A 27,376-nucleotide genomic window follows, 5' to 3' on the forward strand; every position below is an offset into this window, starting at 1 on the left:
AGTCACTCTCACTCTTTTTCCGACCTCAAATTAATGGTCATCATGGTAATCGATTAAAAGAAATCGAGCTACAAGCCAAAGATAAAGTAAACAAGTAATATTTCAAACTACATGGAGGTGTGAAATAATAAAAAACTCACACGAAAACTTCTTTTTTATTTCTTATCTCTATGTAGTTTTAAATATTACTCGTTTAATTTATTTTTGGCTTGAAGCTCAATTTTCTATAATCAATTACCATGTTCTATGCAGCTTAGCCAGCCAAATTTGTCATTAAAATGTATTAATGGTCATCTTGATTTTTTTTTTTAAAGAGTTTATTCGTTGTAACCTTCCTAGGAGGAAATATATACAATTATCTTAATGTATGTACATAAGGGTATATAAAAGTAACAACTGGATAATTATTTATTTCTATAATGATTATAGTTAAACTTGTGGCTTAATTTTAAGGTTATTAAGGACTCATAAGGATTAGGTGGATGAATTGAGTGAAATTCAAATGTAGTGAGTATTATTAACTCTTAAAAGTCAGAATCAGCGTTGGTGACAAGCTTCCATGGCTTTTTCCTTTCGAGTCTTCTATTTCCTGGTATTGAGTTTCCCATGGAACAAGCTATACGTGTCCTCCATCGTGTTTTTACATTAAAAGCCGAGTTACGGTAACGATCCAACTATTTTCCCCGTGAAATGATTTTTACTTCATCACTGAATAAGCTGCTTTTCATCCGGGACCTTTTAAAAATTTAATGAACTCGATTCAAAATAACGCATGCAATGAACCGATGAACGAAGTATATGAGTTAACTTGATGTGTTTGACGAAATCATGTCAGAGCATAGAATCTGGCTTCAAATTTTAAAAGGACATCGCCATCTGTCCATTTTCGCACGATAGAAACTCGCTGATTTTTTTATTTTAGTGTGATTACATATTATTCAGCAATGAAAACTTGGAATGTGGTTGACAGTGACCACAACCGAAAGAGGAGACTGATTCCCTATTTACAATTCTTCTAATGGTTAGTGGGATGGCAATGCCACCATCACACCTGACCACAATTATTGAGTCGGAACGTGCGAAAACCGCTGATGTCCATTTTTCCAATCTGAAGTTTCTTTGAGTTCATAATATTTTTGATGAGTTGATACAACCATAAAAGTGACGAATGGCCTCGTTTTGGGATCACAGAAACTCGATGTCGAGTTTTAACGCCACTCTCATGGTTGCAACCAACTCCGAGAAGTGTTATGAACTCAAAGAAACCTCAAACTGGAAAAATGGACATTTTCGCACGTCCTGATTTAATTAATCTATTATCTTAATCTCTTTAATTTACGGAAATTATTTTGGGTTTTTTTAAAAAAAAGTTCTAAGCTTAGATTTATCTTAACTCGCTTTTTTTTACAAGTGTTACCTCCGAGACTGTCCGCGAGGACACGCCATTCAGCACTTAGTGATTTTGTTATTTACAAATCGACGGTCTCTGTGTTACCTACTTTCTTTTACCTAGATTACGTACTCCTGATATTTCACTGTTCGCCGTATTCGCATCTTTGATACCGTTCACAGCATGGAATGGATTTTTTCTGCCTTCCCTCGAACTTATCATAAAAAAAAAAAATAAATAAAAAAAAATAAAAAAATGGGGAAAAAATGGAAAAATGGAAAAAATAGTGGAAAATATGGATCGGTTGATCCATATTTTCCACGGTGTTCTGAAAAAAGCACCGTTTTTTCCGAAGTATGAACATGGTGGCAACTTAACTTAATTCCCCAACCTGTGATAACTCCGAAACCAAATCTTCCTGTAACCTAAATTAGCCTAAACTATTGATATCTATCGAACCACATGTGACGGAACCGTACCTACTGATCTAGTGGAATACGATTTATGATTAAATTCAATGCGCAGTCTATTTCAATTTCAACTTAAAATACACATTTTAATTTATGTAGTTGCTTTCATGATCCTTTTCAAGTTTATAAAATCTTTAGTTCAAAATTTTTAACCAAAGTATTTAATTCTACTATTTATTTTATTTGATTTTCAATTTCAGCACAAAAACGAATTTTAATTTGACTCGCCTCTAAATACTGCTATTGCCAACTGTGTCCTACAAAATATCTATTCTAGCATAAGACAGTTACGAATTTAATTACTGTAGGTATTTGAATTGCAACGTTATTCGCCCTTACAATTTTGATGGTTTTATATTTAAAAATTAGACGTTAATTTGTCTCTTAAATGAAAGGCGAACGAACAATTACGGAGACACAGTCAGTATCCGGTTAACGACCCTTGACTCAAATCACAGCTACTGAAAACGAAGAAATGACCGTCTAACTTCTGTCCTCACAGTACTGAAAGAATATCCTGTTATACGAAGTGTTGGAATTATCGCTGATCATCCATAACGACCCGCCTTGCTCATTATTAATCAAAGCCTTTCTATTTGTGGATATTTCATGATGGACCCTTTGATTTTATTCCGGATCATGTGCGAAGTTGCATTCATTTCGCACTTAGAGCTGACCTTCAATAATCCATTAAGCACTGCTTTTTACGAAGAAAACCAACAAAAGTCCCATTTTAATCTCATTCTCAGTAAAAGCACTTACGAAAAACTTTTTTTCCCCTCGGACTTTCGACAATTTTCAATCGGTAATCAAAAAAGGTGACGTCAGTGAAATGAAGCGAATGGATGAGATCATCGATGGGAACTTGCCCTTTTTATTAATGGAATAAAATCAATTACGAAGTCTTAATGTCAAAACTATCGAATAAATTGGATCCACTGAAGTGCCACGCTGTGGAATTCTAAAATTTGTACAATTCCATCGATGTGATTACAAACGTCACTCGGTGAGGTACCAAAACGCGATGTCGGAATCGTAAATATCTGAATTTTTAGAATTTTTTTGATTTTTAGAATTATTTAAATTAATTTTTCGTCGATGTCGATTGTTGGGGTCGTAAATCGATGGTGAAACTCCCGAACCACGAATCTCAATCTTCGATGTTGGAAACTTCCTATCCTACTTTGCTTTTCAAATGGAAACTTACTCAATGTCTGCGTCCACTCTGAAAAACTTATTTGATTTTTAATCTCTGGGCAAAGACAGTTCTTAGAAAACTTCAAGGAAGTTTATATATACTAAAACACGACCTGGAGAAAGAAGGCTAAAATTACAAATGAAAAATTTGAGACGTTTTGCCTAAAATCTCAGGCATTTTCAATCGATAAAATAAAAGAGGTTAAAACCCAAAATTACGATCGTCTCTCAGACCGGAGTAGCGGCACTGGCAACTCACGCGTTTGCTGACGGCGCGTTATCGACACATAACGTCTTCGCTAGCGTTACCGCACCGATGAATAAACGCTCTCTAAAATATGTGCATAACGCTTTGAGATAAATTTTGCCTGTTTTGTCAAGAGAAAAGGCTTTTTTGGGGATTTCTTTTTGTCAGCGAATCATTGTATCCATCAACGTTCTAGTTGTGTCTTTGAAAGTTTCCTTACTATCTTCGTGGTTTTCACATTCAAAAGAATCAATGTTCACAAGATGACTTTCTTCATCACAACTAAAATTCTACTAGGCGAAATGAGTTGCATCCTTGGCGCAACGAGTATTTTTTTCAGCTTAAGTAAAAACTATCAAGGAAACGTTTTTCTTCGATGTTATGAAGCGGATATTACGCAGAGCGTTGTTCAAGGGAAGAAAAAAATTAGGGGTTGTCGGATGATATGGGCACCTCCAATTAATTGTGGCATAGTGCCTCAGTAAATTAGGTTACTAACCCAAACGTTGCGTTACCACCCCAACTTGAGTTGCGGAACTACCAAAATTAATCGGAAATGTTCATTTCATCCAACAAAGCGGGGTAGTACCACAATGTAGAATTTGCAACTGTCTGAAATTTCGTAAATTTCATGTGTAAAATAGAATCACTACGAGAACTGAGCACAAGGATATCCTTAGATTCCAATATGAACTATTATTGAAAGAAATATGACAAATTAACCGAATCCGCTAAAATATAAGTGTTCAAATATGGAAAATGCCGCAAAGGCCGCACACATTTTTATCTTCACTTTCAAATCTACTTTTCTACTGTTTCCCATTCCAGAAAAAAAAAAATTATGAAAAATACTGCAAACCCAGCCCATTAAGGACTCTCAGATGAAGCAATGACAAATGATGTGTGCAAATTCTCCATATCAGGGGATAACCCCTAACACTTTTTTTTCGTGTTCAGTTCCATCCCCTAAAACTAAACCCTTTTATAGAAAAACTTCTTTTTTTGGCCTTTTTTGCTTCCCGTTTATCTTCCTTTTCTAATTCTTCCGTTTCTCGGATCAGCCTTTGTAGTTGCTGTTTCTCTTTTGGATTTAATGGCTTCGTGTCTCGTATCTTCTGAATGTCCTCGTAAGCAGCCGCCCAGACATAAAATTGCCTCCTTTCATCGGTCCCTTCGATCATTTTCGGGAACTGTATGGCTACGACAGGGACTATCATCCCGCCAGTCGCATTTTTATAATCCGACTGAAATATCCTAGCAGTTCCCCTCGCGTGGAGGTAGTCGATATCGTACCAAAATGCTTCGATGGGTAGCATTTCAGGTTGTTCATCATCCCAAGCCTGGATTATAATCTCGCTATTCTTGAAGAGGAGATCCTCGTTCTGCAAAAAGTGGTTCGCGCGCAAGACTGTCTTGAAGAGCTTCGCGGAACTTCTCAGCGTCATAGAGAAACCGCACTGGTTCTGATAAAACGCGTAGGGTCCTTCGAGTCGCTGATAGTGGGCCAGCCAATCTTGAAACGTCCTGATGTTCTGCTTATGACAAGGGCCACTTTCTCCTTTTAGGTCAACCTCGCTCTGTCCGCAACTGTGTTTGCCCAAGCGATGGTCCGTGTGGGCATCCAGTGGGAAAGCGCAATAAGCCTTGTATCGGAATTTATTTCGGGGGGTCCTTAACTGCGGGTACCTATGCCTCGACAGAAGAAACCACACAGTAAGAAAAAGCAACCAATTTTTTGTATTGATATGGGAAGTAAAACTCGAAGTAACACAAGCTGTTGGATATTCTTTTGTGTCTATTTTCATTGTGTGAAATCGATCAAATCTTTGTGTCGGAGCGACCAAATTTTTGTGTGAAGATCTGCGACCTCGTTAAAATTAGGCGCTAGCTGTCAGGATCGAACCTGCGTCGCATTGGTGGTGATCCAATGCGCTGGATACTCGCAGGTCGCGATTTTTCAATGCGGGGAGGAAAACACACGGAAAAAAATAAATTGCTGATTCAACAATTCAATTGCTAAAAACAGTGAGTGCAATGTTTCAACGTAGATTTTACAACAAAAAAATGCTACGCTAGCCACACTGTAAACTAATTTAACCACGGGAGTGGTTAAAGTAGCATTTTTTTGTTGTAAAATCTACATTGCAACATTGCACTTACTGCTTTTAGCAATTGAATTGTTGAATCAGCAATTTAATTTTTTTCCGTGAACGGTACAAAAGTTCGGTAGGACAATTTCTTCATGATCCGATGTCACTGAGTAACCTACGGTTTTGATCGATTTAACGCATTATTTTGTGGAGCACTCGAGTCCTTTGCGTTGATCTGACACAAAGAAAAGTAACATAAAATAACAGAGTATGACACCGAACACAGAAAGGTTTAACTTTGCAATGGGTCAGTTGTGCTTGTCACAGAATCATGCTTTGGTGATTGCTGATTATATGTAGATAAGCAAATAATAGTCCTAACACCAACTTTCTTCGTCCAAAATTAATGGAGATATCTCCCTTCAAATACCATGGTGTGCAACGTCATCCAACGTGGTTGTGCATATCGATGGCCAAAGTACAAAACCGCGTATCTCCAATGCGGTGTTTCAAAACGCCAGCTCCTATTTTATTTTTTCGAAAAAAAGCAACCCAACTTTATAGCTTAAAATGTATAAAAATATTCTGCACGCAAAAAAAAATCAAGGAAGTTTAAAAAAATTACGTTCAGTATACGTAGTTTACCAGAGAAAAAATAAAGTATGACGGGAAGTATGCAAAGAGTAGTTGACACCACACCATCAGTGTGTGTTCACATATTTTGGGTTGAAAAAGGCACAAAAACAACGAACCGGAGTTAATATGGTCTCACGTTTCTAGCTAAAAAAAACTTGGTTTCGAGACAAAGCTATTTAAAATTATAATCTGCCATATTTTGGACGTAAGACAGCCGGATTATAATGGGAGTTTATTTCTCATATTAGCACACGACGGAACCAAGACGCTCGCGACTCATTCTTTCAGTGGTGTGGCGTGCTTTGCGATATATCGATTGATCTGCCGTTTAAACCTATGGAAAAAGATCGATGACCAGGCAGGGTGTCCGCAACGAACAACTTAATAATCGATTCTTTACCATAGTTTAAAATGGGGAACTATCGATAATAGATCATTTACACCTCGCCACTGCATTTTTTCGGGGAATAGAGAGAGTTTTCCGGGGTTGTCTCGTTTCTAGGAATATAGTTCCGATTATAATTTTTTCTCCGTAGATTACGGTCCTTTTTCCAGCGGACGGTTACAAATAAAGATTGCTTCGATTGATTTCATTATTCAGAGGAACTAAGGCTCGTGGTTTTGTGGATGAAGAGCATATTCGCAAAAATTTTAGGCCATTTTTATTTCTTGACAAATTTCTCCAGGCATTCCTCTAGTGATCACGAGCTAATTATAGACGGTATGTAGAACATTGGTTGATTTTTTCGAACAAAAATATGAAGAATTGTCGAAGGAGTCAGGTTTTCTTATGTTATCTCGAGACTTGACTTTCGGCCTTTACATCCTTCTTCAAATTAGTCGTTCAATTATAAATCCTATTTCATTCATACTCTATTATCTTAGTCTTTCAACGGTGTGGCTTCAGAATTGTTTCGGAGGACCCACTTAAAACGAAAGGAGGCAAAAGATTTAATCGTCATCAAGGATCTTTAAGTGAATTCATTTTTTTTCTGTGTCAGTCTATTATTTGAAAACTTTCAAAATTTTGAATCGGAGATTCCCGGCCTCCAGGCTCCCAAAATTTAATTTTTGCCCATTTGTTTCATGTATTAAGATGCGGCATGAAAATTACCATAAAGTAGTGGTGGTTTCTAATTCTCGTCAAAAAATGCGATTGTACCGTCTTTTTCTTTTATCGACGATTCCAACCAAGGTCTAAACCTAACCTTGGTCTAAACCAAGTATCTCGATTTGCAAAGTTGCAGACTTCTCGTCATACTTTATAATTTAAAGGGAGAACTTCTCGGCGTCAGTTCTTACTTCTTGAACTTTCGTGATGTGTCTTCTCCGTGCGAAGCAAATGGGCCTGTTGCAAACTTTTGCTAGAGCAAAAATAAGAGTTGTTTCTTGTAGATAATGCCTCAAAAATCACGATGAGCGCATCGGCAAAGTCTGAAATGCACTCATAACTTCACAATCTGCGTAAGAAATTTGCGTTTTTTTAAGCTTCCCGCTTCAAAAACGATACTACGGCACAGGTGAACATTTTGTTAGAGGAGTCGCTCCATCGTCGGCGATATTCATCATGGCCGACGCTTGCGCGCAGTTCCGCGCTTAGTTCGAGGAGAGTTCAAGGTCAATCAATTCGGGCGTGGAAAATATGAACGTTAACACACCGATTGTTATCTGGTCTAATCCAGTTCAGGTGTTATCTCGTCCCATCAAACGTGTTTTGACGGATTGGCGTCGGCCATGATGATTATTGCCGACGATGGAACGACTCCTCTTACAAAATGTTCACCTGTGCCGTAGTATCGTTTTTGAAGCAGGAAGCTCAAAAAACCGCAAATTTCTTACGCAGACTGTGAAGTTATGAGTGCATTACAGACTTTGCCGATGCGCTCATCGTGATTTTTGAGGCATTATCTATAAGAAACAACTCTTATTTTTGCTCTAGCAAAAGTTTGCAACAGGCCAGTTCTGAAGAAGTTTCGAAGAATGATATTGATATTTTCTCCTTTAAAAAAGTAAAATAGGAGCGGAGATTTTTTAACACCGCGAACGAGATACGTCGTCTGGGAGTTGCCTGTCGATATGAATTATGTTAGATATACACCGCTTACGAAAAATGAAGAAGTGTGTAGAACGAGAACGAAATCCGTGACGGGGAAAATTCCCAAAAATTAATCTTTACCACCGCGCGGTGGAACGAGTGTTTGGAAGAAATTGGACATGAAATTGTTGACAAAATTTGGACAATTTTACATTTATTTCGTCACAATTTTAATTTTAAGGAGTGCTCTTTATAGAAAATTTTACGAGGAAATCAATGAAATTTACTCTTAAAACATCAACATCTCATATTGATGAATTTACACGCTTTTAAAGTTTTTAAATCATGCCCGACTTCTCCGATCAGGGTGGGAATGAAACGAAAGAAAGGAATGAAAAATTTGAAATTTCAGTGAAATGTTTCATGAAATTTTACGTGACTGTGAAATATTTCATATTTTTCAGGAGCCAGAGTATGCAACCCTCAATCAAACACACACAAATAGAAGAAAGCCACAATTTTTACATTTTGCGAAACATGAAAAGGAACCAGTATTTTTAAATATCTTTCATACATTTCTGAAATTTCATGAAATATCTCACGTGAAATGGAGATGTTGCATGTGTAAGGAATTTACGATTTGATTATTGCTGGTTTTCCCTGAAATCAAATCCCAAGCTCAAAAAAAAAAAAAAAAAACTCTCAAAGTTGAGGCCAAAATGGAGGAAATATCCCACGCTATCCTGAGAGTCCACCTCTACATCAAGACGAACTCTCCATGCAAAGATAGGGAGCAAATACGTTAACAGGGTTGCCGTGATTACAGTTTAAGAGTCCCCAAATAAGGTGGCAGCCCTGTCAATGTATTTGCTCCCTATCTTTGCATGGAGAGTTTGTCTTGACGTAGAGGTGAACTCTCAGGATAGCGTGATATATCCTCCATTTTGGCCTCATTTTGAGAGCTTTTTTGAGCTCGGGAGTTGATTTCAGAGAAAACCAGTGGGACCATCGTGTTTCTCGCGAACTTTTACATAAGAATCAACAGTCAAATCGCAAATTCCTTACACGTGCAACATCTCCATTGCAAGAGTTTATTATTCATGAAATTTGGCCACTCTGTCTCCGATTGACTCTATCCACTAGGCGCCGTGGGGATGAAATGAAAGATGAAATCAGTTCTTACATGATGAATCCAGCGTTGAACTCCAGCGGAAATCCGGCCCATTGCGCGTCCCAACGCAGATAACCCATGGAAAACGAATTTTTCTCTTTATTGTAAGCACTCAAGGTCCAGGAGTGCGGTTTGCGCTCTCTGTACGCACCACGGATGAGTATGCCGGAACACTCGTAAGCTGGCCGTATCGGGCCTTGCATGCCATCGTCGCACTCACCGACCGTATGAACGAAGCGAGAATTCAGCTCTTCAGCTGCGTCGATTGACAACAAAGTTTCCCTAGAGATTGAGGGGGTCTTAGAGACTGACCGGGACTTAGAGGAGGGACGCCTGAGATTCTTCTTTGGAGGTATCCTGGCTATCGGAGCGAGAGGTAAGGAACTCAAGGAGGGTAATCGTGAAAAGACCTTTTTAATCGATCTCTGGAGCGATGGTTTTTTATCGAGACCGATGCAGAGAATAGCGTTGGTCAGAAGGACCGATAAGTATAGTAGTTTTTTGTGCATACTTTCGGTTTGCGTCGAGGCTTAAGGCCTCATCGACGGGTTTTAAAGCAGACGGTGGAAAGTGGGAGAAATCAGGGAAAACTAAAGTGCAGATAATCGAAAGTCACGAATAATCGATGGATTCTTAAATATTTTCAGCACTTATGGCGTCGGATACTTGAAACTTCTGGAGAAAAACTGTAGATGACTGAAAATCGAAAGAATTAAAAAAAGGAGCGAAGTCGAGAAACCATGTCGATCGGAAACGTGGTTATCCGAAATCGACGAGTTTTATAACGGAGAGTGAAAGCTGAAATCGCGGGGATTATCGGTGAACGTAGATTTTTAAATATTTGGAGTTTTGGAAAAAGTCGGGTGCCTAAAACTTCAACGAGAGATGGTTTAAAATCGAGAGCATTCCAAAAAGGAGCGCAGTCGAGAAACGCTGTTAATCGGAAACGTGAATATCCAAAAGTGACAGGACTGCTACACTCGGTCAACTGACAGACAGGCCAAGTCGCCAAAGGAAACTAAAAGAAAATTGAATTGCAGCGTAGTTTTAGAAGGGAGAAATTGTTGTCCGAAAAAAAGAGGAAAAGAGTGTTCTTTTGAATTTTCTGGGTAGGGCTGACCTTGAGATTTCCAAAATAGCGTAAAAATGCACGCATAGGTTCTCACATTATGTCCACGTTCCTGTTGTCTCGACATTCGAGCGTGTAATTGTGCAGTATGTAGTAACTGTAGTACCTTTGCCGCAGTTTCATTGGCTCCCTACTTTATCGAGTCCAATGAGCTCGCGCTTCATGAGCCAATGAGCGTGTTCTGTTCCGTAATATTTGATACGTAGAGCAGGGGGGATCCAGGGGGGATCGCGGGATCGCCTCCCCTTCCCTGGAGCCATAAAAAGAGGGGGGAAAGAAAGGGGAAAAAATAGGAAAAAGAAGGGAAAGGAAAAAAGAGAAGAAAAAGAAGGGAAAGAAGGGGGAAAAAGGAGCCTGGTAGGAACGATAATTTTGCAATTTTTTAGTGTAGGGAGGAGGATTTTTAAGCTGTGGTCATAGCTAGGGGCGATGCCCCTGGACCCGCGTTGACTGTATAATGAAGTTTTTTTTAAATGTTTAAAATAAAGTAGCCAAAAAATATTCCGCACATTTTCTGTTTCGTTTAAATTAGTACTAGCACTTTAAACTGAGAAAATATTTTTAAATGCAGGTTATTGTTGGTTCTCTAGCAGTCTTCCTTCATTTAAATTTCAAAATCTGATGTTTTAAGCTATTTTTGCTTGTTACGATATTTTAATGTCACTAAGAAGAATAGACTATTTACAGGTTTGAGATATCCAAAACAAGTACAAATAAACGTTTGAATAGAGATTTTAATTTTTTCTCTTGTGTTTTACCATCAAATTGACGGAAACAAGTGGGGATACCTATAAAAATATCCGTCTTAATATTAGGAACTTCCAAGGTTAAAAATAGGCTAAAATTCAATCAGCAAGTGTTTAAATTCTCAAAATTTTCCGGGGAAGGCCCCTTCAGTCATGTGCCTCACAATTCGCCCCCCCCCCCCCTGAACACCAGGTTGGATCCGCCCCTAGCGTAGAGGAGCACATAGTTCGTAGGAATTTTCCCCGATTTTTCGAACAACTCGAGGGGAGGACGCCTCCTGACTGCTTCGCGGTCCAACCCCCATAGCGACTCCCGCCTCAGGCATTGTGCACTACGCATCCTGATTTTATACTAGAAAGTAAGATATTAATCCATGTAAAATAAGTTCCAAGTTGCGAACTGTGAGCTCCCACTGAAACGCATATCCGATATCGCCGAGGCAGCTATTCCAAGGAAAGACCTTAAGGTGATTCGACGGACGCCATATTTTTTGTCAGAACGGCATGCGATATATATCGCATCAATCGGTTCCATTTTTTCAGCTACTCGTCATTTTGCTCCAATTTTGAGATCGCAATTCTGTTGTCAGGAGACTAAAGCTTTCACTTACCAATTTTATCAAAGAAATTCAACGTAATAAAGGCGTGGTTTTTTTTTTAGAGAGAAAATATCGCATTCGAGTGCAGTTTCGATATCAGTATCGAATGCGATGTTTTCTCTCTAAAAAAACCACGCCTTTAGTACGTTGAAATTCTTTGTTAAAATTGGTAAGTATTGGAGCTTTAGTCTCCTGACAACAGAATTGCGATCTCAAAATTGGAGAAAAATGACGAATAGCTGGAAAAATGGAACCAATTAATGCGATGTACCGCATGCCGTTCTGACACAAAATATGGCGTCCATCGAATCACCTTAAGTGCTCGACGTGGCATTCTGGCTAAGAAACATGTATCAAAATGCTAAAATTCGTAACATGTCTAGTTGTTGACAACGGCAACGACATTGAATCAGTGAGAACGAAAACACACCAACTCGGAAAAAGGAAAATAATTAAGACACACACAAAACTGCACAGAAGGTGACGGAGTTAGTCCAAGATAGAGATTTTTGGTGCCTAAAGACAAGTACTTAAAGATACTTTAAAGGTCCAAGTTGGAACACACACAACCAACTTCAATGACCTTTATGAAACTGACTGTCCTCAATGAAAGTTGAGCATTTCCGAGTAACCGAGTTGGTGTGTTTTCGTCCTCACCGATTCAATTACAGTGGCGATTTTGTAGGTTGGCAACACTGCTTTTCCTCTTTTTTATCCATTAGCGAAATCTCTACAATCATGTGATCCTAGCATTGCAAACTCGTGGCGTGTACGATTCAGAAACGGTGTACATAGGCGTTCAATACCCAGAAAATACGACTTTTCAACGACTTCAGCGCGCACCGTTCTGTATGCGCAATGCATGAAGTATCCTGCGGTCTTGTAAGGCGCTACTATGCGTTCCGGGCCGTGAGCGCCAGCCCCGCTCTGCACCAGCCGCACTGTGTTCGGCGCGTTTGTTCAAACTTGCGGCGTCAGCGGTTTTTAACTTATAATTTTGAAGTTTTGTACAGTGGCGATTTTGTAGGTTGGCAACACAGCTTTTCCTCTTTTTTACCCATTAGCAAAATCTCTACAATCATGTGATCGTAGCATTGCAAACTCGAGGCGTGTACGATTCAGAAATGGTGTACATAGGCGTTCAATACCAAGAAAATACGACTTTTCAGAATACGATTTGTGTACAGATTGTTGGAATTATTGTCATTTCAAATGATAAAACATTACACAAAACCCAACTAATTTTCTTCTCTTTATTTCCGTATGTTTATAAATAACTAGCGACCCTAACGTGCTTAGCACGTAGCAGTTTATGCAGACTGAATGACAGGAGAAAAAATACGATGATTTTCGGATTCAGCTGCCAAAATTACCCAATAGCCATTTATCGCATGCTTATTCAAGTTTCCTCTCTGTTCCTAACATCAAGATTTTTTTGGACAAAAGCTCCTTTCCGTCCTTATAACGCCATGTAAAACTCATCCGATTGTTATGCGTCGGTGAAGGGAGGAAAATTTTATTTCTCAGATAACAAGTGGAGTTATTCCCACTCAATTCTTGCCGCTGTAGCCTAAAATGATCCTCGTTTTCTTCCAAAACCTTCGGAAATAAAATATCCCAAAAGAGGGGATTTTTTTGAGCTGAAAAATCTGTTTTTCAAAAATTTGGTAGATTTCAGATTTATTAGGGATATGCTTATACCTATTATTTTAGAAAAAACGCAAATCTCACGCAAATTCTGAATTTTGGAGTGAATTTCAGACTGCTAATGCGCTCATCGTGATTTTTGAGACATTTTCTGCAAGGAAAATTTCTTATTTTTGCCGCAGTAGAAGTTTGCAAGAGGCACATTAAAATTACTTAACCAGATACACTCACTCACCACCATAAACTCACTCATTATCTACCAAAACCCTACATAGAATACAGAGTTAAGGTTTATAACGAATCAGTTTCCCATTTCACTTTTAATTTTCTACGTATTCTTTTACGCCCTGTTGAATGGCAATATGTTTAACGTAACAAAATTCATCCTAACTTTATCAAGCCTTGTCTAATATCCTCTCTTGTTTTATTTTCTAATGGAAAATTAAGCAAAACTGATGTATAACTTTAGATTATACGCTTTACAATTTATGCGAAATTCGCAAGAAGTTTCAAGGCGTTTTTTCTTTCAGTGTTGTGTTAAAAAAATAAAATACGAGGGAAAAAGTGGAATGTAATTAGGTTGATTCTGCTTAGTGTCTTTCATTTAGGTAAATTCTGCTGAATTCTGTCCATTTTTAGTGATGCAATACTTCTAGTTATGGAAGGTAGAAAAATTGCACCACGATAATGAAATTTTCATGTCATAACCAAACTTTTGCTCTTGCACAGACAAAAAATGATGTGGCTGCAAGATTCCTGATCACAATCCTCTGTGTTCGGTTCGATTTTTAGTTTGGGAACATATAGGCAAGACAGAGCAAGGGGAAAAGCTTTAATACATTCGTATTAGAGATGCGCTCAGCTGCTTTTTATGTAGGCGCATTTGAAAGTTCCTCAAAGAAGATGAGCAAGTGAAAGAATTCGCCTCACCAAATTTCAACTATCTTTGAGAAAAGTACACTGCTTTGAAAAAATAAATTATAGAAAAACGATTATCGTCCTCTGCTCTTTGATATTAGACCTATAAAATAAAGGTATAACACATACATCTATTCTAAACATGCGAGGCCCCTATTTGCCATCTTGTTGTTCGGTCCTTGTGCCATGTGAATGCATTACAAGAATTCTGCAGGCAGTCGAAATCAAAAATAACTTTTTATCGGCTGAGTGCTTAAAAATAGGAGGGAACCGTCTACATAAAAAGAGAGGAGGACATACACTGAAAAAAAATTTTCGGCGTTTTTACCAAGGTCCGTTGGTACCTTTACCATCTCACTTTTTTTACCAATTATTGGTAATTTTACCAACACAGGCTGGTAAGTTTACCTAAACACCGGTATTTTTACTGTTTTTTCCAGGTAAGAATTCCACTTTTATTGGAAATCAATTCCCGGTAACTTTGCCATTTTATCTCGGTAATTCTACCACAGTCGATAACAAATATTGGCGTTTTTACCAAGGTCCAGTAAAATTACCGAGAAAGTTCAATAATTTTACCGAGATTTCTCCACAAATGGTAATTTCACAAAAAAAAAAACTGGGATCAAACAGAACCCTGAATTCTTGGTAATTTTACCCTTTTCTTAGTAAATACACCGAGATTTTTTTTCAGTGTAATTCCTCTGCAACCTTGAAATTCCGCGCTCCCGATCATGTCATGATAGCATTTAAACAAATCGCGTCGAACTCGAAGCTGCCAGTCACCGCAGAAAATGTAGATGTTGAAAAAAGCTGTTTGAACCATGAACAAAGGGCGCTGGAAATAGTATGAATGCATAATCGCACACGGAGGAAAAAACATTGTGCGTGGGACCCGAAGTTGAGGTCATTTGGATCTCTGAAGTTTTCGGATCACGTATCTAAAAACTCGAGATCCAGCTGCCGAAGTTCAGGTCAGACATCCAAAGTACTTCGATTTATACCGAAGGGTTCGGGTCACACATCTGAAGTACTCCGGTACATACCGAAGTGCTTCGAATTCTGACCCGAACTTCAGCAGGTCGACCTCAAGTTTTCGGATGCGTGATCAAAAAACTTCAGAGATCCATATGACCTCAATTTTGGGTCCCACGCACGAAGTTTTTTCTCCGTGCGCTTTAGGCACTTCTTCGTGGAACCGATCCTGACGCCATCTCACTCGCACATACCTAAAAAACTAAACTAACATTGCAGAGAAATTAGCAGGTAATGCATCTGTGCACTTGCAAATGGCTCGACGAGAAAAAATGGGAAGCTGGGCAGGTAGGCAAAAAAACCACGTCCACATTCATAAATATGCACACTCTCTTGAAAAAGGTATCCAGTTCCAAGAAACCATAATGGGTCTTTACAAAATTAGTGATAGGGAAATGTATCAGCGTAGAAGTAGAAAAAAGGCCTAAAAGTCTAACAAACAAAGGCAGCAAATAGAGCATTTTCGAAGAAGCAAGACCATCACCCCGCTCTTAGGCGTTTGCTATGAACGTGCACTCGTAATTAAGCGTCTCTTGTGTTGAATTATTGAAACACATCTGCGAAGGTAGAGGAAAACAGATACCACCGCACAAACATTTTCAGATGTTTGTGCAATGTCAATGTTTTCAAATGTCAATCACGCTCTGCTCTTCAAACCCAACCAATTTTTTCCCACACCTTGGTACTAAAGAACTCCGTAATATCTCGTATATTCTCTTCAAAACATGGTCTGGCACTCAAGACGTCGCGTCGCGTCGCCAGCCAGAATTTTACAAAATTGAGAAAATCCATGAGCAGATTTTTGTGAAAATCTCCCTAACAGTTCAACCCACAAAACGAAAATTAGGAGAATTAGGTTAAATTTTCCGTAACCGAAAACATTGTTCCCTTCTTTCGTTAGCCTAATCGTTTAGTCGTGAATTAACTCTTCTTTTCAAAAATTAGCCAAAAAATAATGTAATTATACTGAATTTCTGAGAAAATTTGATTGTCATCTCCGGTTGTGATCATCTGTGAAAAAACTGGTAAATTCGTCGAAAAGAGCGCAAGATTTATGCATGGAGAACATATTTTAAAATTTCCAAACCTTGATTTCATATTGTGTGATATCAATTACTACGACCCTCCATCGAGTCTCTTTTTTTACCTAATTTGACGACTACTGTTTGTTTCAGGTAAGAGTTTTCCCGGATTTGTTCTCCTGTGCTCTTAAAAACCAACCCAGTTGGTAAGTTACATTTTCATGTGATATTCAATTTCAACCTAGTTCGCCTTCCAGAATTTGTCGACCATTTAAGAACCCTTCCACCAGGAAAAAAATGTGTTGCCTTCATGTTTTAAAAAAGGAGGTTTTATGGGATTCGTAAGTTGTCAATTGGTTGGCAGTACTATCACTAAGAGTCTGAAATAATTAGTATTAACTCATTTCTGATCCCGACATCGTTTGTACGAGTGGCGTGGCGTGAATTGCGATGTTTCGATTGTCATGCCATTTAAACCTATGGAAAAGGATCGATAAACAGGGTGTTCGCAGCGAACACCTTAAAAATCGATTCTTTACCATAGATTTAAATGGCATAACAATCGATACATCGCAATTCACGCCACGCCACTGGCTTGTACTCTTGTAACAACGTAGCAACAGCAGCCACTAGTTTGCCTTAGAGTCCCTTTATACCCAGAGTTAAGACAACTCGATTATCAGCTGACTGGCAGCCGGCCTTGGCTGGCCATGGAGGCCGAAACGAGTGCACCCAAACGAACGATATTGAAGGATAAGGATTAGGAATCCTGCGATGTCTGTCACACAAAAACAACTACATCATCAAATTGATCAATTAAAAAGAAAATGAGATTGGTTTGTGAATAATTTCTTAATCTATTTTCATTTTAGACCGATGGAAATAACAATTTACTCTTGATAAACCACAATTAGGTAATATTTTCATTATTCTTGTTCACATTCAAGGTACCGCCATCTTGGTGCACTCGTTTCGGCCTCCATGAGCGAGAACCAATCAGAATTGGATTTTTTTTAGGCCACTTTCAGCCCAACTAAAAGTGAGTTGTCTTAACTCTGGGTATAAAGGGACTCTAGTTTGCCTCCGTGAGATGCTGTACTGAAAGTTTTTTTTAGTGCGGCAAACTACACAGTAATTGATTGTAACATTTATCTTTTTAAATGCTTCCTCCAAGACATAATTCCTGAAACAAATTCCTAAGTATTTCCTCTTCAAATTGTCAGACGCAGGAGATTACTTTGCGAGTAAAATACTTTGAGAAATTGAAAGAAGCACACTCACGAATTTCCCAGATAATTCGTGTTACAGGAAAGGAATTGTGACAATGATTAAAGGCAAGTACGGTAATTCTTCTTGGCTCTGTAGAGTAAGAGACCTTAGTCGAAATCGTTGAAAACTTAGATTCTAATGCATTAGGAGATCAATGTAATAAGCCCATTTTTTTTTTTTGTGGGACGTAGGAATAAGCTCAGGGAATATCTCCACTTTCCGGCCAAAGAATCACAAGTGCCATGCGACGTTTCAAAATTTCCGTCGCCATTTTATTTTTTTACAGAGAAATTTTCGGTTCAATCTGTTTGAAAATTTCTCTGAATTTTATCGGCAGCATAATGAAAATTCCGTGAAATTTTCGCGTTGAACAGTTTCTCTGTGTTTGTCTGATATCGATTATTGAACTCTAATTCATAAAAGTTTTAACAGTTTCTAAGTTTTCTTGGTGTGGTAACACATAATGAAATATCTCCGATCGTCATGCAAAAATGTAAAGAAGAATACGAATCCATGCCCATTTGAGCTCTCTTTGACGTACCCCAAAATTTGGTTAGAAATACAAACAACTTAATTTGATCTAACATAGCATGTTTTATTCATCTTTAAAATCTCATCGAGCTTTGTTCATTTCCCATCATGTGTTTTTCAAACTATAAACAACTCGCTACAGCTGAGCCAAAACGTCAAGATTGAGGTTGTAATATTTTTATGCCGCAGAGACTGTCACGGCAACGTTTAGTGCTCGATTTAACTCACGTAGACCATTGCGTTTTCATGAGTGGAAGTTTTGAATTCACGCGTCGAGAAATATTCAATATTTTGGCAAGGAGTTAGTGCGTTAATTTTCGTTGGGTGAATCGTGTTTCACGTGAAATTCTGGTCTAGAGGCATGAATCAGAATGCTGAACTTCGTACCTTGTTTAGTGGTCCACCATGCCTACTGGAATCTTTCAATTAGAGTAGCAAGCGCACTTTGGTACTAAAAAGGTTGCTTTTTTACGAGGAACCGTAAAATACCCAGAAGATGTCCTTTCCCTTGATGCTTTTAGCGCATTTCAGGATCGCACAACGACGCAGAGTGACAAAAAAATCACCAGAAAGCACTCAGAAGCCGTTTCGTTAGTCACACCTACCCTTTTTCCGACCTCAAATTAATGGTCATCTTGAATAAAGAACTGAGGTAATGCGTTTTCCATGCGTGTTCTCCGTCGTATTTTACGTCATAAGCCAAGTTAGAGCAAAGATCCTAATATTTTTCCCGTGAATTGGTTTCTATTTTTTCACTGAATAAGAAGCTTTTTTATCCGGGACCTTTTAAAAAATTAATTAAGCTCGAATCAAAATGACGCATGCAATGAACCGATAGAGCTTTGCTTGAGAGCCTTTGAACCTTGAGAGCTTTTTTTTATCTTGGGAGTTGATTTCAGAGAAAACCAGTGACACCATCGTGTTTCCCGCGAACTTTTACATAACAATCAATAGGCAAACGCAAATTCCTCACACATGCAACATCTCCATTATCGCTGATCATCCATAACGACCCGCCTTGCTCATTATTAATATCAAAGCCTTTATTCGTGGATATTTCATGATGGGACCCTTTGATTTCATTCCGGAACATGTGCAGAGTTGCATTCATCTCGCACTTATTGTTAGAGCTGACCTTGAGTAATCCATTAAGCACTGCTTTTTACGAAAAAAAACCAACAAAAATCTAATTTCAATCTCATTCTCAGTAAAGGCTTTTACGAAAAACTTGTTTTTCCCTTCGAACTATCAACCGCTGTCCATCGGTAATATATGTAAAAAATGGTGACGTCAGTGAGAAAGTCAGTTTTCTCTTTGTCGTAAGCACTCAAGCCCCAGAAATGAGGTTTGCGCTCCCTGTACGCTCCACGGATCAGTATGCCAGCGGACTGATTATTGAAATTGACAGACAAAGCGATAGACAAAGGAGACATAGGGGATATGGAGCGATCCTATTGGTTAAAATGCATGCTTCCCATGGACTGAGGGAGAAAATGATGGACTAACTATCGGATCTCTCGTGGGTTGCTGTTAGTCAGTCTATTACCTACCTCCTTTGTCCATTGCAACCACCCGCTTCCACCAATAGAATCTCTTTTGTCTTCTTTGTCTATGGCTTTGTCTATCAATTTCAATAATCGGCCCGCTGAACACTCGTATGCTGGCCGTGCCGGGCCTGGCAAGCCGGTATAGCAGTCGTCGACCAGCGGACCGATTATTGAAACTTATAGACAAAGCTATAGACAAAGACGACAAAAGAGATATTGAGGGATCCTATTGGTGGAAGCGGTTGGCTGCAGTGGACGAAGGACTAGGTGACAGACTAACTGACGGCAACCCACGAGAGACCCGATAGTTAGTCCATCATTTTCTCCCTTAGTCTATAAGAGCCACTCATTTCAACAAGTAGGATTGCTTTATACTCCTTATGTCTTCTTTGTCTATTGCTTTGTCTATCAATTTCAATAATCAGCCCGCAGGTGAAAGAAGCGACTATTCAGATCCTCCGCAGTGGCGTGGCGTGAATTGCGATGTATCGATTGTTCTGCCATTTAAACCTATATACACCTTAATAATCGATTCTTTACCATAGGTTTGAATGGCAGAACAATCGATACATCGCAATTCACGCCACGCCACTGATCCTCCGCCGCGTCGATTGCTATTAAAGTTTTCCGGGAGATCAAAGAGGTCCTGGAGATTGACCGGGACTTGGAGACGGGACGCTTTAGACTCTTCTTCGGGGCTCCAGGTACCCTGGCTATTGGAGCGATAGGTATGGAAGTCAAGGAGGGTAATTTTGGAAAGGCCTTTTTAACCGATCTCTTGAGCGATGGTTGTTTATCGAGACCGCTGCAGAGAATAGTCAGGCTTTAGTCTAAGTCAGGATAAGAAACGTATGTTATCCAAAACTGACAGGACCGCACTCGGTCAAATTGACAGAGAGAGAGGTCAGGAGCACTCACCACTTCACCCGCGGCGCGGCGTGCAGCCAGCGCGGAACGCGCACTGGCGGGCGCCTACAAACCTAACAGGGATACTTCACGCTTTGCGCAATGCGTGAAGTATCCGTGTTAGGTTTGTAGGCGCCAATGCGCTGGCCGGTCGCCCGCTGCGCTGCGGCGTGCCACGGCGCTATAAGCAACTATCTTGTATCAGAAGTGTTGCACAGTATCATACGAAATCGAAAGAGCTCCAACATGTCAAGAATGACAGGTAGCCCTTAAGAGAACAGAGCCTTCTTTGAAAAAGAAATCAAGAGACTACGGCACAAAAAGGGAGCGGTAGTTCCACTAAGTCCTAGCATTCGTATTTACTGACATTTAGCATAATTTTTTATTTTTATTATAGAAAAAAGTGGCTCGGTTTGGGCGGAAACATTCTTGAGTATGCCGTCGAGAAGCTTTTATTTTGAATCAAGAATAAAATCGACGAATGAAAGCGGGTTTCTGCTTGATGTTAGTGACTTTTTATTCATATGAGCATCTTTTCTTCAAACATTCTTGGTAGAGAAGTACCGTTTCCTAATAATCTCTTCTTCTTTATTCAAGTTTTTTCTTCATTGATTCATTAGGAAATCTTTCCGGCGGTAAGTTTATGCATATTTCTGCTTGAACCAAGACATTTTTTCCTCAGTCACTGTTTTTTATTGGCTCTTTGGAGGAATAATGTCATTTATTGCTGTCTTTCCTGAGAGCACGTCATTTCGACGGTGTAAGTCGGCAATCACATAACTCGATTTGCGACGTCGCAGACTTCCTGTCATAATTTATTTTTTAAACGGGAAACTACTCATTGGCAACTGTTTAAAACTGTCGTGATTTTTCTTCTCGGTGCGAAGAAAATTCTGCAAAAACTTCAAGGAACGATGTCAATTTGTCCTCCTTTAAAAAAATAACATAGAGGAGGAGATTTTCAGACACCGCAAACGAGTCATGTGATTGCCGACTTACAACGTCGATTTGCTGCGCTCTTACAGCTTTTTCATATGTGTCATTTTAATACGATTAAGATGAATTTTTAATGAAATTTTTCCAAAAATCAATGATTTGTCCAAAGAAATACGACAACGTCTGGAGGTTTATACGGCGTTCTTCCATAGCACGACAGCAGTCGAGCCAGGTAAACTTTGATCGACGCTCGTTCAACTCAGTGTTTACCCTAATCGATTTCTCATGGCTGTCGAACTCAGATTTTAAATTGCATTATCCGCGTTCACCCCTCGCAACGCTGCTCCGCCCATGCAAAACCGCGCTAACCTCCAATCGGAACCCTTACTATGTCTGTGGTTTTTGCTCAGCCCGACAAAATACCGCCCTCGTCCGGAAAACGCACTCAAGCCGTAGTAATCTCTCGTTCGCACGTGGTGTGTATTTTTCGATCCATTGGACTGTAAATTGTAAAATCACGGTCGCCGCGACCCGGAGAAATCTCGAACTTCCCCCGAGAGAAAATGCGGCATAGGCGAGTTTTATCTCGAATGAAGTTGTTGCACGCATCTTTATCCTTCAGTTTCGAAAATTTGTACAAAAACGAAAAAAAATAACTTCGAAAATTTGGTTCAGATCCTGTAAGTTAAACCAGTGGCGATCATTGAAAGTTGGTAACAATATTTTTCCTCCATTTAAATGTATGTAAAGTAATCGATTATTGGTGAGGTTGTCCCTAAATTACGTAGCGATCCGGAGGAGGAGGGTGGGTTGAGGAGAGTGTTACGTCATTTTGTTTTAGCGTGTCAAAGGATACGGACCTTCGCCACGAAAGCGTTACAAGGGGAGAAGACAGGGTCAAAAATGCTGAAAAAGTGCGTTTCGTAATTTAGGGACGGCTTCCAAATCGATATTTTTAATGGATTCAAATGGAGGAAAAGCAGTGTTGTCACCGTACAAAATCGCCTCTGAGTTACATGATTGTTGGATATCAAAAGTTGAAGTGTGAAACTACGTAGCTCCATCTGCGACGTTGCAGACTTTCTGGCATACCGTATTTTTTCTTCGGAAAACTAGTCAACATAATTTCTTGAAAACTGCCCTGATTTCTCTTCTCTGATCGGAGAATATTTTAATGGAAGTTCCAGGTCTTATCTCATTCGTCTGTTGCAACCGCCCACTCTTACCAATAGGACCGCCCGATTTTCGTCTTGTCTCCTTTTTTCATCGCTTTGTCTATCAATTTCAAAAATCAGCGTGCATTAGAGAGTCTCCATTCGTCTTTAGACACGGGGATTGCGTGACAGTGACGCTATGCAATTTGCACGATTAACATGGCGTACTCACCGAAATTTGTCTTTCCTTGCCATGTGTTTCGAAATGAAGGGAAAACGTTATTGAGAACGAAAAATTTTGCGGAATGTGTTCTATCTGTGTGTTTTATATGTGAATATCTGTGACGTAGAAAAGTACATTCCTCCGCTTTTTACCACCTTCTGCATTTTCTCCATGGTTAGTCTCTGATTCATGGCCTTATTTCAAGGTTTTGAATGATGAATTTCGCACGATTATTATACATATAGCGTCCGGTCTAGATATTGGTTTTCGGGTCTTTCCATATCAAGTAGCACGTGTAACATGAATAACACTCGATGTGCCCCAAGCGTACAGGGCCCAGGTTACGAACACATCAAAATAACCCTCAATTCACGCTCGCGAAGATTGAGGTACGGATATGTTTTTATGCTCCCACCATCAGTATGCAGTTAGTCACCGCGGAATGTGTGCATATGCCATTTTTCAAGTTTTTCACCACCGCCCCTCTCCGCACCTCCTCCAGACCCGACCCAGTTTTTGCGGATCCCGGGATTCGGTGCACGCTGACAGGGGTCGCGTCGGGAGTCGGGGGTGCCAGCGCTATCTCGCGGCGGTGCCTCGTAACTCACGTTCCGCTCGGGTGATCGTAAATAACGTTTCGCCGGCAGTAGCCATATTCGCGATAAATCAAACCGTACACGGAAGAATTCTGCCGTGCTGAGGAAAAACGCCGTATGAACCTTCAGATGTTGCCAAGTTTCCTTCGATAAAAACCGAATTTCTTGGTAAACTTATGAATATATTCCGTCCAATTTTTCAGGTAATTTTGTTCGCATTTTCACCTAAATTCCCTGAAAATTTCAAGGAAAAATACCAACATCATACTTCAAAAGTACACATTTTACTGAAGGAAATTTGGCAACTCTCGAATGTTCTTACGGCGTATTCTTCCTCAGCTCGGCAGAATTTGGAACACAGTTGCCGATCTCGGAAAGTTCTTCGATTAAGTTAATGAGTCCGGAGCGAGTGTATTCTTCAGTACCGAAGCGTGAATGATCGATATCGATTATCGATATTTTCCCATTCAAAACTATGGCAAAGAATCAATTATCTAGATGTTCGTTGCGGACATTCTGTTAATCGATCCTTTTCTATAGGTTTAAAGGACAGATCAAACGATATATCGCAAAGCACGCCACGCCTCTGGTATCGTTACATCCAAGGTTTTGGACGATGGGAGAGAAAAAAGTCTGTCGCAAACTTTCGTCAGAGCGAAAAGAAGAATCGTTTCTCTGGCCCTATCAAAGAGGGGAAAAAGAGGTAGGAGGGGCTGTTAGATAATACGGACATTTCCAATTAATTGAGATAGTACAGTACCTCAATTAATTGCGGTGGTATCCAAATCAATTGTGGTAGTAACCCAAAAAATTAGGTTACCAACCAAAATGTTGCGGCATTATCCCAACTTAAGTTGCGATACTACCAAAATCAATTGGTAATGCCCATATCGTCTGACAAATTGGGGTAGCGCCTCATTTTTAGAGGATAACCCCTCACACTTTTTCCCCCGTGAATCGTTCTGTAGATATGCCCCTTTTGCGTTGTCAATAATCTGTTCGATACACTGTAAAAAAATCAATGATCTTATCTGAGTGAATAGCTGACCAAATAATGCCAGCGCGATTTGCGCTGTCCAATATGCTGTTCGATGGATTTGATCAGAGCGTACATAGCACAACGACGCCGAATTTAAGTATTGTGATAAATTTATTTTCTCCATGACTTCCTCGTGACTCTCTAGTCAGTCTGACGTGTCTACTTTTCGAGCGTAGTGGTGATGTCAGATCAAATCAATCCACGAATCAGTCATCGCTCAAGTAGTGCCATTTGCGTGGATGGAGAAGGAAAATTGAATAAGATATCGTTGCACTTTTTCCCAGGACAGAAATGACAAGGCTTTGAAGAACGGCTCGTTCTGCCTTTTATCCCAGGATTGCAGGGTTTAGAGAGGGATTCAGAGACGTAAGCGCGAAGAGGCATCTTTGATTGAGTTAAGATTGATTCTTCAGAGAAATTTGCCGGTTGTTGACATTTGAAGAACGATTGGTTCGTGTCTGGGCAATCACGCTTGGCCTCAGGAGTTTCTCGACGAATAACCTCTCAAGAGCGCTGTTGCCGTTTCGCTGTTTTTTTTTTTTCGGAAAACCCTATTCATATGTAGGGTGGGTGCTTTGAAAACAGTGTTGATTTTGAAAGTTGGCAACGCTGTTTTTTCTCCATTTAAATGCATGTAAAACAATCTATCCTGAAATTCGATATTTTCAATGGATTTAAACGCTAGGAAAAACAGTACTTCCAACTTGCAAAATCGCCAATTCAGGAGAAGGAAGCGCTTGCTCCCGCGGAAACTTCCCAGACAGAGCTTTTAGGTAAATGATTTGGTAAATGGAATCTAAAAGATTTGGTCAATGTAACCCAAGAAAAACCAATCAAAAATAAATACTAACCGCATGTTTAGGTTACTTTGTGTTCTGCTTCCAAAATTTACTTACGAGTTACTTTTTCATATTGTGTAGCTTGTAACAAAACTATGATCGGAAAATCTTCATACCCTCTGCCAAAAATTCCAGAAATTGTTTGGAATTGACAGTTACAATTTTCCGTACTTAAGGTGATTGCTATTTTTTGTGTCAGAGCGACGTGCGATATATCGCATCAATTCGTTCCACAATTTCAGCTACTTGTCATTTTTTTCGAATTTTGAGATCGCACTTCTGTTGTCATGAGACTAAAGAATTCATGCACCTTTGACAAAGAAATTTAACGCAATAAAGGCGTGGTACTTTTAAGGGGGAAATATCGCATTCGAGTGCAGTTTCGATATCAGTATCGAATGCGATATTTTTCCTTCAAAAAAACCCTTCCTTATTACGTTGAATTTGTTCGTCAAATTTGGTACATAAATTCTTTAGTCTCATGACAACAGAATTGCGATCTCAAAATGCGAGAAAAATGACGAGTAGCTGAAAAATGGAACCAATGGATGCGGTGTATGTCATGTCGTTCTGACACAAAATATGGCGTCCATCGAATCACCTTAAAGACTCATACAAGACTCGGAATACCAACAGGCTCCGGCAGCAGAGGGAAGCACGCCATCAAATCGGGTTTGGCTTCGATTTAAGCTGAGCTTTTCACACTTGATTTGCGGATTGCCTCTCGCGCCTCGCTAACACTAAGTGTAAACGCAAACAAACTGCAGTGTTGCAACATCTCAGATCGACCTACCCTGTATTACAGGGTGTTAGAGTGTTGTGAAACCAACAACGAAACCAAAGTGAACCAAAGTTCGTAGCAGAAAATCTATTGAAAGGAATCCTTCGTTCTTCGCAAAGTTGTCAATCCAAAGACTACTACATTAGATATTGTTTGAAAGGTTGAGAAATTGTATTCTCAACTGTCAAAAGGGTCAATACAACCCAAAGGAAAACCAACAAAAAAGTATTGACCGAACGTTTGTTCTAGAAAAACTTTAAAATGTTTTGTAAAACTTTGTGTTATTAACACAAAATATTGGAAATTTTTTCAAAAGGTTTGAACTCGATCGGAATGAATCGATCAAAAATAATTAACACTCGACGTGAAGCCATCGACAAATTATAAAAAAAACCCGGTGTCGATCCGATCGGCATGGATCGATCGAAAAATAAAGATCTTATTCAATCGACGTGATTCGATCGACTTCCGTGAATCCATTGACAAACCCATGGATCGACCGACGAATCCGTGAACCGATGGAAAAAATTCTTTAATTGATCGACAATCCCGTGAATCGATCGATAAATCCATGAATGGTCGACAAACCAGTGAATTGATCGATAAACTTGTTAATTCACAGAATCGACACCGGTTTTTTGATAATTTGTCGATCGGGACACGTTTTCATTTGTCAATCGATTCATGTCGATCGAATCCACACCCTTCAACTTTTTCTCACGAAGTGCGTATTTTATGAACGTCCCTTAAAACGACTTTAATTTCTAGAAGACCCTGTACATTAGTCATAGAGACCCCTAATTCGCGTATAATGTTCACTTTTCGGCAACCCTGGAGGCACGGAGCCTTTTTTCAGCTCGGCGGCGCGACGCGACGGCCCTCTTCGCCTTCTATTCGGACGTATTCAAATCAAAAGGAACTATATCCATTCCGACATGAGCCCTAAGCTCCATAAAAATACATGCATGGCAGGGCTCTTACCACGATGGATACAGTTCCTTTTGATCTAGATATGTCTATTTGCAGTCTGATTTTCCGCGGCACTTCCAAATTGCTCCCGAGCTTTTGTTTTACTCTCACTCGACGTGATGTCGGAGCCATAGTTGCCAGATAGTGCTGAAAATCAGCATTCTCCCCACTTAGACCCGTCTGAGCTGTACACATTTCATCGCACAACCTGGCATCCTTGGAGGGTTGGACCCCGTGATTGCCGAGTTCCCTTT

General features: G+C 39.6%; 3 protein-coding genes across 4 annotated transcripts in view; 1 reads left to right on the plus strand and 2 right to left on the minus strand.

Moving 5' to 3' along the window:
• LOC109037684 (glycosyltransferase 25 family member) overlaps positions 1 to 27,376 on the plus strand; it is a 323,369-nt gene that overhangs the window by 134,932 nt on the left and 161,061 nt on the right. The gene's annotated exons all lie outside the window — the stretch shown is intronic.
• The window catches only part of LOC109037686 (cannabinoid receptor type 1A), a 276,308-nt gene that overhangs the window by 117,257 nt on the left and 131,675 nt on the right, over positions 1 to 27,376 (minus strand). The gene's annotated exons all lie outside the window — the stretch shown is intronic.
• On the minus strand, positions 4,258 to 9,891 carry LOC140225663 (uncharacterized). The gene is made up of 2 exons (XM_072305276.1): positions 9,249 to 9,891; positions 4,258 to 4,990 (listed from the first exon to the last, which is right to left on the minus strand). The coding sequence occupies exons 1-2, from the start codon at positions 9,743 to 9,745 to the stop codon at positions 4,258 to 4,260; spliced, it is 1,230 nt and encodes a 409-aa protein (XP_072161377.1). The 5' UTR covers positions 9,746 to 9,891.

This window comes from Bemisia tabaci, chromosome 10 (genome assembly GCF_918797505.1).
Source record: "Bemisia tabaci chromosome 10, PGI_BMITA_v3".
NCBI classification, from domain to species: domain Eukaryota; kingdom Metazoa; phylum Arthropoda; class Insecta; order Hemiptera; family Aleyrodidae; genus Bemisia; species Bemisia tabaci.